The sequence below is a fragment of the Protopterus annectens genome, chromosome 15.part0, assembly GCF_019279795.1.
Source record: "Protopterus annectens isolate FY-2018-M chromosome 15.part0, PAN1.0, whole genome shotgun sequence".
NCBI classification, from domain to species: domain Eukaryota; kingdom Metazoa; phylum Chordata; order Ceratodontiformes; family Protopteridae; genus Protopterus; species Protopterus annectens.
Window position 1 is genome coordinate 602,640,391 of NC_056749.1, and position 16,069 is coordinate 602,656,459.

Consider the following 16,069-nt stretch of genomic DNA (forward strand, 5'->3'; position numbering starts at 1 on the left):
GCAACACTGAAGGAGCTGCAGCAATTTCTGGCAAGGAATAGTTGTGTACTATATGCAACAACAATCTCCCATATTCTCCACATGTCTGGACTATAAGGTAGGGTTGCAAGACAGAAGCCTTTTTCAATATCAAAAACATTCAGGCCCGGCTAAAATTTGCAAAACAATACATAAAGTCTCCCAAAAGCATGTGGGAAAATGTCTTATGGTCTGATGAGACCAAAGTTTAACTTTTTGGCCCCAATTCCAAAAGGTACGTTTGGCGCAAAAACACTTTGCATCACCAAAAGAACACCATCCCCATGGTGAAGCATAGTGGTGGCAGTATCATGCTTTAGGGCTGCTTTTCTTCAGCTGAAACTGGGGCTTTAGTCAAGGTGGAGGAAATTATGAACAGTTCCAAATACCAATAACTTTTGGCCCAAAACTCTCAGGTGTCTGCTAGAAAGCTGAAGAGAAATTTCACATTTCAACACGACAGTGACACCAAGCATACATCTAAAACAACAAAAGAATGGCTTCACTAGAAGAAAATTTAAGTTTTGGAATGGCCCAGCCAGAGCCCTGACCTAAATCCAATAGAAAATCTGTGGAGTGACCTGAAGAGAGCTGTGCACAAAAGATGCCCTCAGGAGTGCTTTTGCAAGGAAGAGTGGGCAAATATTGCCAAGTCAAGATGTTCCATGCTGATAAGACTCCTACCCAAGAAGGCTGAGACTGAATGCTGTAATTAAGTCAAAAAGTGCTTCATCAAAGTATTAGTTTAAGGGTGTCTACTTATTTTTTCATATTTTTCCCTTAACAGATTTGTTTTTCAATTGAATTGTACAGGTTTTGTCACACTAAAGTTTGGATAAGTTTTGAAAGGATTTACTGCGGTTGGAAAAGTTTTGAAAGGATTTATTGTGGTCTCATTTTTATATAAAAAAAAACTGACATTTTAACAGGGGTGTGTACACTTTTTATATCCACTGTATGTATGCAATGCAAACATGAACAAATATAAAAAATGTCTGCATGCACAGGTGTTTGGGTTGTAGTTACCTACACGATAATGGTATTTGCTCAGCCAAGCACTGTTAAGGATATTTGCCTAGATACATGCATATACAGTGCCTTATATTACTAAAGGAACCAATCTCTCTGCTTAAAAAGGGTTCCAGAAACTGAAGTGTAAGCTGCGTTGTTTCATGAAAAAAAGGAAACCTGTGAGCGGATTAGCAGTGCAAACAGGTTGGCAGAAGCTGCTGTATGCATCCGGGAATGTATTTGCATTGCAAGGGCATGCATTTGCTTTTATGCTGTGTGGAAAAACAGCTCATCTCATATGAGATGAGCCAAGATAAATCGAAAAAGAATATCATAATGGCAAAGTTAACTTGCACAGCACAATCCTGATGCCAACTCTTTAAAATCTTTCCTGCAGCTCTAGATTGATGTCCACTTCCACAGCATGTGTTTCTTTATTACTCCTTTTTGAAGTTAAATCACTACAGACATCACCCATCTTAAATTTTATATTGCAGATAAGGTAGTAATATTACTGTAGAAGGATTCCAATAAAATCTACAAACTAAACACTACTGTTTCTTGATTAATATAAAATTACACAAATGCAGTTTCCATAAAACTACTCATTATGCAGATGATTCGGTCTCCTCCTTTCTGCTGCAAACTGGTTCAACATGTTACATGTTACACATATTAGTCACTAGTGTACAGGCTTACAGTTCATACTTTTGCATCTGGACAAACGTCTGATATTTCATAGTGTTATGCCTTCAGAAGACTAATTAGGATTCTCTGCAATGAGCACTTCAGCAACTGTTACTCTTCGCACCCTGAAAAGGTGATGTACTTTTGAATAAACTGATTGGCTCTTTAAGCTTCCGCAACAGACCAAGTCTGCACTCTTCCTATATCAAAACCCATGGCTCCAACCAGACATGTGAAGCTTTGTACAGTCTCTCACCCAGAGAATTATCAAGTGATACTTCAGTTCTGAATTGGTTACAATTATACACTCAAGATTAGCTTTCTTGACATGACTGACCAAAACAATACATACATGGAATTCTCCAAATCCAGAAAATTGAGAAGATCACATGCATGCAGTCAAGTTTTAAATGTTGTACACATTACAAGTCCATTAAATCCTATTCTTAGCCCACTAAAAGGGTCGTGTGTGTTACAAACAGAAATGGAGCGAAGGTAGTCGTGCTTAATATTGCAGCAAATAAATAGTACATTCAGCATACCTCTTCCACCTTACAATGCGTTGTGGGTTATTGAAAGACTTGACAGATTTACTCAGGAATGAGTGAGGTCACAGAGGCTTCCACTGAAAGTTACGCTTCACAGCATTGAATGTAATATTTATGTAGTACTGAAGACATATACACACTTTGTGTGTGCGTGTACAACCTTCCAGCCTACTTCACATGCCCAAGCCTACTCATATAGTCCAACTATCCATTACATGAACCCCTCTGCACGCAAAATAATTTAGAATATAATGTAGAAATATCTCTCGCTGCATAAACCTTCTCAAATACATGTTTGAATCTTTCCTTAACATATTTATCCACATATATTCTTTGGCTTCAATTTGTTACTGTGTTGCAACCACTGTTGCTCTCACGTTCTACATGCAAAGTAGTGAATGCAAAGCTATGTGTTTTCTCCTTTCCCTGTACATGACCGTATAAGGTATTTACTGTTACGTTCTTCTTTATCTCTAACATATTATGGGTCTATATTAAAAGACCAAAGAAGTGTTTCAGCGAAAACCACTTGGTTGACACGTAATGAGCGAATGCACTAAAGCGATAACGCTCAAAAACAGCGATTTCTTTCCCTGGGAAAGAAATCGCTTGGCCATCCCCATGCGTTTGCCCCTTTCCTCACTGTAGTGTGACCTCAGAGTTGGTATATTTAGTTACGGGGGGTGTGGGGGGCAAAGCCCCCCACGTTTTTAAAGTGTGTGTTTGTGCTAGCGGTTTCTTTCCCAGGGAAATAAACTGCTGTTTTGAGCGTTCGCTCATTACGTGTCGACAGAGAGGGGTTCGCTGAAACACCTCTTCGGTCTTTTAATATAGACCCACATATTACCTATTCCTTCCTTTTAACCTCCTATTCAGTTTCCCAGCATAAAAAAAATGGGAATGATTTATAGACTGCTATGTAAACGACATGTTTAAAATCACAATCAGCATGCGCATATTCCTTTGGTACAAAGTGTGATAAACACCCTTTCCTAAGCAGAAACAAAAGAATATATATATAATAAATACATATACTAAGGACCCATGAAGACCCCGATCTGAATGGGATGAATAATACCAAACCACAAAGTAATTCCCTCCTAATCTCAATCCTTTCAACACCTTTCATTACAATACATCTACCCTTTACAACCTGCAACATAATGAAATTATCACACCACAGAGTAACTGTGTATAAGCATGCAGATCTAAATATTTATGTCTTTAGCATCACATCATTTTTTAAACTGCTATTTCTATCACAGTTAACAGGATTCACTGCAAATCAACACTTATGAAAGCCTACAATTAACTTCAAAGTATTGTCACAACAGGGCGAGTCCACTTTCTGTTTATAGCTGCAAGGAAAACAGAGTCTCATCCTGGTTACTCAGTACTAACACAGTATGTTATGCAGTCACATGATCTCTGCTAATATACCTCCGTAACATGCTGTATTGCTGTGTAGTCATATGATCTCAATACAATGCCACATCATACCCACCCAGCCCAGATTGTGAAACGTGGCTACAGATCAGCATTCATCTGAGTCATGAATTGCACCTGCTGACAAGGTACACTTACCTGTTAAACTGGGTTAAGCTTGTCAATAGAAATAACTGCATTACTAGTACACACGAGTTGGGACACCTTTCATGAGAGAAGCAGCGTCTTGGAAGAGAGGGGTATGCACCTCCTCCAGCTAGACAGTGTCTTTCAACCACAATCCCTAGAGCAAGTTCTGTTATTTACTTGTACTCAGAGGTAGAGAACTGCTGCACCCCATACTAGTCATTAGGAAAATGAGCTTTAAAGGTACCTCAAAAGATTCTGGCTTACTAAGCAAGATGCCTATTCCCAAATATACATAAATGAACACCTTTATAGTAGCAGATGTTATTTAGTTATGCATGAATACATGCTAGTTACCCTAAAGGTTCTTGCTATATGCAGCAAACACTGGAGAGCCATTGACACAAGTTACATTTCAAAGAGTAGTACACTGACTCTAATGCTTACATCAAAGTATTTTTTAATTGTGCTTCACACTCCACTCTACTGCAAGTTCACTGAACAGCTACTAGTTAAGCTCCCCCTACCTCGACAGACCCCAGACTGCCAGGACACGAAAAGACATGGATCAAAATTCAAACTCAGTAGCTGCACAGATGTCTGGCAGTTAGGGCAGAGAGGCTTAAGGTTGCGAGTTACGGCCCCTGTGAAACAAGGTTTCATTCATCAGCCGTCACTTGCCTATTGTGTGACCTTAAGCAGGCCAATTAACCAGACACTGCTTTGTGGCAACTGGTAATTTGGACTAGGTTCCTCAATGAGTCCATGGGCTGCAAGCTTAGTAACTTCCTCTGAAAATCTCCAAATCCATAATTCAGTACACAAATGACTCCACCTTCATCTTCTCTGCCAACTCCCTTACAACAACCCAGAACAAACTTTCAAAAACCACAATACTGAATGAATTTCATCTTCTAAATGCAACTGAAACTACATTACTCTTATCTGACCCTGGGGAAATTACCATTACCTCAAAAAGTAATACTCTCATTAGAACATGTTACCCATACCAAACTTCCTCAAGTTATTACGGACCTGAAATTATACTTTTACATAGTAAGTATGTTAGTTATCTCAAAAAAAAAAAAAAAAGAACACTGCTGCAAAGGTAACCAGTACAGCCCTACAAAAATAGAGTTAAAACTACATCACACAGTAAAATTTAGTCAACTAGAAATGGCCCACAAAACACTACTTCAACCTAGCACATGCCCAACCTTATTCGGTATTGTGGCTGGATACACGGCAACCAAAAGCATGAGATCACAAAACACAACCTCTTACAAAGTCTACAAATCAAATAATAGTTCTGACAATTCCCTATATGGTGTTTACTTATCAAAATAATGGAATTCAGTCCTCTACACCAGAGAAATTTTCTTCAAAAAATCTTTAAACTTACTTAGCTTCAAGGCGAGCCTACCCTTGTAAGTAATAATTCCTCAAACAGCTTCTTCAAATCAATTCACAGTACATCTTATACCCCCTTTTCACTTCTATCCTCTATGCCCTTCGCTCAATTACTAGTACACTTATCCCCATCTACTCTCCATCTCTCAACTACAACTTAATTACAAAAGTGTACATTGTTAATTATTGACGTTACAGATAAATGCTACCGATGAATATATGCATGCAACATTACATTCTCACTGCTTTGTAACATAAATGCTGTTTAGTACAACTAGTTATCGTAAAACTGTGGAAATTTTCAGTTTGTGCCTCATCTCAGACTATGCCAAATAGTGGCTGCAAATAAATAAGCAGATCTGTACCGGAGCCTTCCTGTCGCTACAATGTCATCAACCTTCTAAACTGCTCTACATAAATTTCAAACTCACTTACCACTTAAATGCCTCCATCTTAATGATGCTGTCCAATATTTCAACTATGTATTCTTAAATATCCTTAACTCCTACGCCCCTGCCAGAACAATATGAATAGCTGCAGAAGCTATAGCATATCTTGTAACAATTTTTATAAACAGATACACAGCTGAATGTCAAGTCCCAGATATCTGGAATATTTCTTACATAATCCCTCACCACAAAGAGAAATTCTAGAAAGGTGCATCCATAGCCAATCACGATTCACCTTAAAACCTATAAACTTCTAACACTCAACATGGGTTTCGCCCCACCCTGTCATTCACAGATACAGGAAATATAGAAACAATAATAGTTTTGCATCTGCTCTCTTTCTAGATATCTCCAAGGCATTTGATACAGTGGCACATAAGCTTATCAATGTCCTTTCTACACTGAATCTCTCTGCATCCACTATTACTTGGTTTCAAAGTTATCTAACTGGGAGACAACAGGCAGAACAGCGGCACTCTGACATATCACCTCTACTCCCATCATTAGGTGTTCCTCAAGGCTCCATCCTTGGGCTGCTACTTTTCTCTATTTTTACCAATGACCTTCACACCACTACACCTCATGCTACAGTCATACACTATACAGACGATTCCACAGTGATCTGTATAGCCTAAACCATCCTGGAACTTGGCACACTCACTCAGGCATCCTTTCTATCTGTAGAATCCTGGTTATCTGTCAATCAGCCAATTCTAAAATCCAATAAAAACGAAACTCCTTTTCAATCCCAATAAATTCACACCACCATCTCAACCATTCAACAAGGTATCCACAAACAACACCATTATCTCGCCATCTACCCACACTAAGCTATTAGGCGTTGAGATTGACTTAACTTGAGATTTGACAATCACATTGCCCATACCATTACAAAAATCCACAAAAAACTAGAAGTTCTATATAGAAACAAATCTTTCCTCACTAAAATAACCAAGGAAACCATAGCCTGTACACACCTTCACTCACATATGCCTCCCCAATTCTCGCTAACCTAAGAAAATCAGATATCTCAAAACAAGATGCATGCTACAATAAAACTGCTAGATTTGCTACCAACTCTCCTTATATGACCCACCAATGTACAGCTCTGAAACAACTGCAATGGATAGAATTACCCCAACTACTCCTACATAACCAGCTTACTTTATCCCATAAGATCCTCCATCACCCAGAAAAAAACCCTGCCCTTACAAAACTACTACAGATATACACTGGGAAAAGAGTACTATGATCAAGTAACAAACAGCTATTAGAAGTCTCTAAGGCCAACAGCTCCGCAGGTGAAGCCCTATACTCCACCTATATAGCCAGAAAATTTAACTCTCTGCCCTCTAACATCACTAGTAAAACCTCAATTTTAGACTTCCAAGACATCCTTAAAACATCATCTAGCCAACAATTGGTTGTGCTCCTGCTACACTCCAGAACAGTAGTCTTGTTAATATAACCTCTATTATTCTACTCACTCATTCAGCCATGTTTAGCACTAAGTATTACTGTATACCTAACTTTGTATTAATTTTCTTCTATTATACATTGCACAGCTCTGTAGAATTGTTTGTAAACTACTGCTAAATTGTTTGCTTTGCCAATTGTGTCTCATCATATGTAATTTCAATGTACTGTTGTAACTGATATTTGTGAAGCATTTCGTCCCAGGCCTCTGCTGAAAAGTACTATTTGTCCAGTTGGATTTCCCCGGTAAACAAATGAAAAATAAAATAAAATAAAATTATCCACTCAACAATTCTAATTTAATTCCGATAAACTGAATTTATTTACTTGCTAACCATACAACAGAAGTGGTCTGCCATGGACTCTTTTCAGACACTACCCAAACCCTACATGTGCTCAGTTTAGAGCAGACATTCCATAAAACATGCCTTTGGAAAGCAAAAACAAACTAAAATATCCAGAAACGAAAAGGCAGAAATTACAAATTTGAGACAGACATTAACTGGAGGACAGGACTGCACTCCAAACCCTGAAGTTGAGGCTCTGTGTCACATGGTCCCCCACCCAGCCAACAGACTATCTGCAAGTTTCAGTTCTCGGAGTAAGATAACAGTCAGCTGAGGTTAGAGAGGGATGAAAACAACCCTTCATTGTTCGTACTTCCTTCCCCCAAAAGGACACTTCATGAAATGACAGAATTACATAATGAAAAAGCCCACAATGAGAAGTTCCAAAAATTGAGAATGGGGAACTTATACCACGCTCAACTGTCACTCTACTGACTGGATGTGCAAGCAAGACTATTCAAGGTTTAGAAGTGGCCATGTTAACAGTTCATTTAATCTAGCTGATAAGTCATCTGGCTTCAAATCAAAAACTGACTTAGAATCAAAAGACTGCAGGTTTGAGTCCTGCCATAGTCATCCATAAGCAAGGTAAGTAGTTTTAGTCTGGTAAACAGCATAGTGGGCTAAAGCTTTGGCTTGTTAGTGGGCTAAAGCTTTGGCTTGTTAATGAGGTAAATTAAGTGCCAAAAGGTAATCTTTCCACTTTCATTTGTAAACTTGAGCAAGTCCCTTAACCAGAAAATGCTAGCAACTGGGAATTTGGGCTAGGCTCTAACTGTTTCCTGCACTGCATGCCCAGTAACTACCCATGAAAAAAGAGCAGTACATGTCTAATGCAGACACAGTCATAGACATCGCCAGTACAGAAACAGACTCCCAACGCAATGCAAACGCAGTCCTTGATGTCATCAGTACAGAAAAGACCCCCCCCAACACAACTAATACATCACTGACTGGTAACATCTGCCAGGAGGATATGGTCACGTCAAATCAACTACTGGTAATCTACATAACGGGAAGAGAGACAGACTTTTCACACCAACCCCTCGGTCAGAAAGATGGGTACAGCAATTGGAAAGTACAGGGAGACAGGGCACCAAAACAAGTTGTAAGAACTGACACCAGAAAAAATTCACTTAACTAAAGATTAACAAATAAAAGTGTGTACTTTTATTCAGGTCAAAGTAAATAAGGTGAGGACAAGCAGGTAAGAATATATCATCACCCCCCTTGTTTCCATTTTCTACATGGGTCCAGGATGTTATGTCAACTGTGGCCATCTCTATTCAGTGTCATTCTCCTGCTTTCTTAGACAGTCATGCCTGTCACAGGTTTTCTCTCACACAATCCATCCACCTCTTTGCTGGATGCACTTGTTTCCTCTTGCCTTCTTCCTGTCAGTCCCAAATATTCTTCACCAAATCATGTTCCGTTTTTCTACACATGTGCCTGAATCCCTGTAATCTGTTCTCATGAACTATTTCTGCAACTGGAGCTACTTTGGCTTCTGCTCTTATGTCCTCATTTCTTTGTCTGTCCTAAAGGATGCACCTCACTACCCATCTCATGCACTTCATCTCCATCACCTGTAGCTTCCTCAGATTCTCTGCCTTTAACTGCCCAGGTTTCTGTACCATACAGTAGTACTGGTTGCACCACTGTTTAGTACACCTTACTTTTCAGCTTCTTCAGTATTCTTGTCATATACTGCATTTTGCCATATGGCTTTCTCCAGGTCTAGGAATGCCTAGCTGGTCTCTTTCCTCATCTCTAGCTTCTTCTCAACTATCTGTCTCACTGCAAACATCAGGTCAGTTGTGCTGTGTCCTAATCATTTTCCATCTTACTTTCTTCAACTCTGTGTATTCGTTTATTAAATCACCCTGTCCAGAATTTTCATGAAATGTGTGATGGGAATTGGATACCTCTGTACTTGACTACAGTTGTGAATGTCCCCTTTATTCTTGAACTCTAGCACTAGTATGCTTATTCTCCAGTCATATGGCATACACCTTTGTCTCCATGCTGCTAAGAGTACCCTCAGGAGCCTTTACTCTCCATATCACCTGCTATGACCTCATCTGAGCCTGCTTCTTTCCCCCCATTTCTTTTACTTTAGTGCTGTTCTTCTATGGTGGTCTCCTCCTCTTCTCTCATCGTAGGATGTGTCTGGGGCAGTACAGCTTATGTGGGGTAAGCAGTCATCAATCATGAAAAAAAATGGATAACGGTTTCTATAACATGACTCAGCACTACCAGGGGAATAAAACCAGAAACATAAAGTAGGAGTGCCTATAAGCCATCCCCAAATAGTTAAACCAGAGAGAGGGGAAAAAAAAGGGTGAGGATCTGGCAGGTCTGCTTATCAAGCTAGTAAAAAGTCTGCTGGAATACCAAACACTGAAGAATACTTGAAGCAGATTAACCACAATGGAACCGAATGATGACTGAAATGCCAGTAACCACTGTGGTGGTGCCTAGAAATTAGCTTAGACTTGCACCTTCCTACAGAGTCCAATTAACTGTAGAAAGAATGGGAAAAAAAAGACGCAAAATGAAAGACAGATTTAAAGCACTGCTAAATGAAATGGATCCAGTGTGTCTGCCCAGTCCCAGAAGCACGCAGGAATCCTGCTTCACAAAACAGCTGCCAGTGACACAGGATAACTTTCCTAGCAATCATACAAAACCTTACAACACCAGATGCAACTAAAAGGACAGTGTCAGTCAGGTAACTGAAGCTGTTCATCTGTCAGATGGGAAGCAAGCACTCCTCCTTAAACAGTGCGTGTCCTGAGACATATAAAAGTAGGCAGTGGCAGCCACTCTTCACAGCCTCACCCTCAAACACACACAAGATATTTCACACTCTTAAGGAGTTAAAGCAAATTAAACTACAAGTAACCGGTGGTCAGAGTTAGTAAAACCCTTTCCATTTCTAACATATGTTGCATGCAAGCTTTTTTTTACTTTTAATGGTGTGCTTTTTTAATCCAAAACTAATGTAATATTTTTACATTTGGTGACTGACTGATGCATAAAGACAGATCCAAAAAATGTAAGAAATAATAATTCCTCTTATTCATACCATTAACACTTGTGATCTCATGAAAACAGGGCTGTCTAATGTAACAGAAGCTTAAACAAATATAAGGCTACAGCACAAACTGAAAATGTACCCATCCCACTTCAAATAACACACAAAACAAATATAAATAGTAAAGAAAATTCTGCAAACAAATACTATGTAACACGCATGAAATGTCAAGGTATAAAATCTACGTCTACAGAGCTTAAAGCATTATAAATAATTCCAAACCATTTACTGGCAAAATGTCCACCAGCTATACATGCATCATAGTATTGTCAAGCCTTACTCAAAAAACTGGATTATTTTTAAAACCAATAATGACGTATATCAGGTTTTAGGTGAGACACCTATGTTTTCAACTTAAAATAGGGCCTAATTTAAAGTTGATCCTAGAAAGAAAGATTGGTAATGGTGGGGACCATAGGAATGGGAATGGTTCTAGACCCCGTGGTAGATGTCCTTATTTTACAGGGCAGTTCTATTTTTTAGCTAATCAAAATAAGAATATTGTGTTTTTAAGGAAGGGAAACTGTTACTCCAGCAAACTGGTGTATCTTGCTAGGTGTAATACCTGCACAGCATACTACGTTGGAAAAACAGAGATGGTTTAAAACCAGGATTTATGAGTACCTTTATGATGTAAAAAAACAAGGAGACCAATGCATTATTTAGGCATAGTTTACAGTATGCAGACTTCTCTGGTTTTAAATTTGCTATTTTGGACATTGTATGTATATACATATATATATATATATATATATATATATATACACATACATACATACATATATATAGAGAGAGAGAGGCAAGATGGGGAGACTGTCAAAATGTTCTTTGTAAAAAAGAGTTATTGTGGCAATTGAGGTTGGCTGCTAATTTGCCCCCAGGACTAAATGATCATTTAACTATCCTGCTAGTATTAAAAAGAAAAAGCAGGCAGGTTTAAATATTACATATGCAATTTTCCCTTGTATTTGCTTTATGTGTGTACATAACATACAACTTTTAGAATCATATTGTGAGGAACAGGTTATTGGTGTGTGGGTTTTTTAAAAAAACATCTTTTGATATTTAATAATGAATATTCATGACTTGTGTTTTTTATACCATTTTATTGAAGCATTTTTCAACCAATTGTGGGTGGTTTTATACTATTTAAATCAAGTTTAAATGTGGTGATATTGTTCCGAGGAAGTCAACTGTGCTTGACAAAAGCGCTCAACTTTTTATTAATAAAATTACTGGAGTTTGACAAATTAAATGCTTATTTTTTTGGTTTATGTATTGTCAAGCCATCACAGAAAATTAAGTCCTAGCTTGCCCTCATTTACTTTCTTGTATAGGATTTGAAGTCTGCTTCACCAGTCCGATTATTGTTTAAACCACACAGTTACATCATATCTTTCAAATTACAGCATCTACCACAAAACTCTACTCTAGCAGCTATGAGAAAAGAACAGTCAGGTGTGTGGTATTTTAAAAGTTCTACATCAATCTATACTTTTTGTGACTTTTGTCATCCTGAGGTGGATTGTGTAATCTGCTGCATTATCCACAACTATTTTTGTTTTACTCAGGATATGAATAAATAAAAAAAAAAAAAAAAAAAAAAATCTGCTGATGCACTAATCTGAATCTGCTGATGCACTGGTTACACCTTTGATTTCACTACCCAATCATTAGCAACCACAAAAGGCAGAAATTACATTAGAAGATGGCCTGTACTATACCAAAACCCCACACTGTGGTATGTATGTTACCCTTTAATCCATTCATTCTTGCTGACCTAAAAGTATCCCATACCTTACAATTTCATTAAACTGAGTTATGACCAAGACATCTTGATAGGCTACACGTCTAAAAAAGTAGGCCCGCTGACCAGGACTGCTTCACAATAAACTTACAGAGGACAGAACTGATATGATCGTACTACAGCAAACTTAGGATCACAGTTTTCTGTTATACATAGTGAACACAGTGCCCAAAACACATTACTCTTTACTGATTTAAATTTTACAGCATTCTTTTGGCTTTAGTGCTACAAATTAACATCCTGAAAAATACAGCAATCTATTTCTACCTTAGGTAGTCAATGATCAGGTATTCAGATATTTTTTCATATTTATACGGCAAGCTCCCCAGTGATGCTATTATTACCCGAACAAACACAAAAGTGCATGCTCAACTCCTTTTAAAACACACAACTAAAAAGGGAAGATTAAACACCTTTAAATTCAGGAAGCTAACAACACAACTACTATGAACACAGTTATTGCTTGCCCTGTTGTGGATGCAACCTATGGCATGTTCAAATTACTGTACAATGTCACTATATTAATTAGCGGTTTTCCATTGAATTAATCTGGACGTTAACTTTATGCAGATTGATAACACAACAGCACCTGAAAACAGGACAAGCAGTTTTAATTAAAATTTGCTCTACATATACACAGTGCTACATCTCCAAGTACACACAAACTTCAACACTGCAATGAATGCTTCTCTTGGAACGTAACCTCAAAAAAAAAAAAAAAAAAAAAAAAAAAAAGCAAATGTTGAATGCTGTATGATTTTACATACAATAATATGACTGCACTTCACTGTTAAAATATACTGCATTCACATACAAATCTTTGCTCTTAGAAGTGGCTGCAGCTCATAAGCAAAATATTAACTTATAAAAATTTCAGATGTATAATGAAATAGAGTGCCATGGCCCACAAAAATAAACAGATCATGACACTCACAAGAATACCTGTATAGTCTACAGTCTGTTGCTGCATTTTTAAGATGTCAGAAACCTATGATCACCAACTCATCACTGTTTTACAGAAATAATATAATGGTCATAAGAAAAAAAAAATTAAGGATTTTCTAGCTAATACCACCGTTATAACTTTCCGACACCAACCAGCACTTAGAACTTTGAGGTGGCGTTAATCACTAAAAGAATGGATGCCAGCTAATGCGAACAAAAGCCCAAATCATGTTTTTATTACACTTTGGATACACAGACTTATTAATGCGAACAAAAGCCCAAGTCACATTTTTATTACACTTTGGATACACCGACTGAATCCAAAAAAAAAAAAAAAAAAAAATCCAGTGTTTTACAAAGTTGTAGAATGTCACATATGCAGGTCTCCTCAAAAGAACAAAACACTTACCTTGATTTTATGCACCACTCCTGCTGCTTTGGCATCGTGAGAAGTTGGCTGCATCCACACTTCCAGCCCCCCTTTACTATACTTGCTGCTCCATCCCTCTGTAGACTCACACTGGTGCTTGAAAGAAAGGAAAGCAGTATCATCAGGGATCTGTACTGCTTCTAGAGCCATGAGAAACTGATAGGAAGCAGGTAACACTGACTAGGAAAGTAGGATGCCCTGGTCTAGATTCAGGGCTCACAGATGACTGGCAAGCAACCTAGCACTGCCCAATTAAAAAAAAAAAACTAATCTGTCAGTAAGTACAGCAAGGGGAAAACAAAGTTCCCAACACTAGAGCACCCTTGGTTCCAAACAACCAAGGCAAGGCGACTGATGCAATTTAAGGAAAACTTTTGTTATTTTAGCAGAATAAATAAACTGGGCTAATAGCCGTCGTTTGGATACTTCAAAAAAATGCCAACAGTAGAATGTTTGGGCTGACGTCCAGCACAAGTGAACTCTCGTTTTGTTTGTTATAAGATAACGAGACTGTCAAAATGCTCAGAAGACCAACACTGAACAGGACAATTTTCTCCGTTCTGACCAATTTGGAAGTGCAAATACTAGGCAGTGGGCGAGGTGTACTGCTTCACCTAGGCTGAGTTAGGCAGAAGTTTTGGCTGAAATCTATACAAGCAAGCTTCTTCCTCTACACAGACGCAGACCTTTATTCTAGGGATACGACTTCTCCCTTCGTCGCCTCAAACACGCAGTGGAAACTGTACATTAGCTATCTCGGCCCGTTCAGTCTCAGCAAAGAGCAGCACAACACATGTAGGAAGACTGAGATAATGTCCGCAGACACCCCACGGAACAGGTGTGAAACAGGAAGAGCAATGATAAGGAACTGCCTGATGCTCTGTACGTGTCCCTAAACACCTCTCTTCTAGAAGTCCACCTCTCAGGTGCGCTCTTTCAATTCGCCGCCGTCACAAAACCGCAACAGGTACACCCCCAATGCTCTAACATCACTGCGCAATCAGCGTAATACCTAAGGAAAAAGCCCTCAACATAACACTTTCGAGTTAAGAATGCTTTCGAGAATAACACTGCACCTGACAGGGATGGTCACGCCCCCAGGCTCGTCGCTACCATTCGGAATTGGTCAGCTGTCTGCCTACGTTTAACGTAGCTGCATGTGAAAGATCCTAAAAAGAGGAAACACATCAGACCGAACGTCACAGGGGGTATGAAGGCGGATCTTTGCCTGCTGATGATCGAAGATTGGACAGGTAGCAAAATAAAGTTACCTGCCAAAGTGTGATTGGTTGATACCTGAGTATTTGCTTTTACTGGCCTGTCATACGAAGTGTATTGTAGACAAACATAATTGATTGTGGTGTATGTGGTGTGTTCATTTTAGCCTCCAAGAATTAAAGTTGAATGCACTTCTTTAAAAAGTTGTAACAGACTGCAGAGAAGTGAAACACGTTCTCACTTCCAAAATAATAACGAATATGAGTACCGTAATTAACGTGTCCGCAACTGTCAATGTCTTAGCTCAAAAATCAGAGACAAAACCCAAAATTATAGGGAACAAGCTCACCAAATCGGGGACATTTTAAATATTACTCTAATTCAGTAAAAAGTTAATAGAACTAGTTTTATATTGACTTGTACGTTCTGAACAATAAGAAGTATGTAACTATGTCTGTCATTATTGGCTGACGGCATTTCTCAGTGGGTTACCAGAAAGCATTTTGAGATACAGAACAAAAATCGGGGCGTGTCCTACACGATTGACAGGGCTGAGTGACAAACTACGCAGATTATACCGTGAGATGGTGAATATTCATTATGAATATTTATTGTCTGGCCGTGTTTAAACACAGGCTTCGTGCTTTTTTATGTTATCTTTAATAAGTGTTTACTATAGCTTTTAGTACACGATGTGTAACACAGATTAAATAAAGTTATCCTCATTTTCTACATTTATAAGTCTACCGTCGAAAGCACCGCATGTCCTGGGTGTCTCATTTGCTTTGTCACTTTGTACTTAACCGCATAATGTGTTGTAGGGTAAGAAGCGGGTCAGAAGGGCAGTATATCCGCACTCCACAAGTTCCCGTTTTGCAGTCCATGCCCCCCACCCACACCTTTCTTTGTTTTAATGTGCAGTAACTGCCCCCCCCACACACACACACACACTTTCTTTAAGCATTTTTTTTCTGGAGATAAAGCAACAAGCAATATTCTGAGGCAGTGGGACAATACATACATACATACAATAAATGCAATAAAAAAGACCTCC

General features: G+C 38.6%; 1 protein-coding gene across 1 annotated transcript in view; it reads right to left on the reverse strand.

The window, feature by feature from the left end:
- Window positions 1–14,829, reverse strand: part of LOC122789946 (START domain-containing protein 10-like) — a 416,602-nt gene extending 401,773 nt beyond the window's left edge. Inside the window, exon 1 of the mRNA XM_044057434.1 lies at window positions 13,777–14,829. Within this exon, the coding sequence (XP_043913369.1) occupies window positions 13,777–13,947 (171 nt within the window). The 5' untranslated portion in view covers window positions 13,948–14,829. The remainder of the gene's footprint in view (window positions 1–13,776) is intronic.
- Window positions 14,830–16,069: the final 1,240 nt, after the last annotated feature.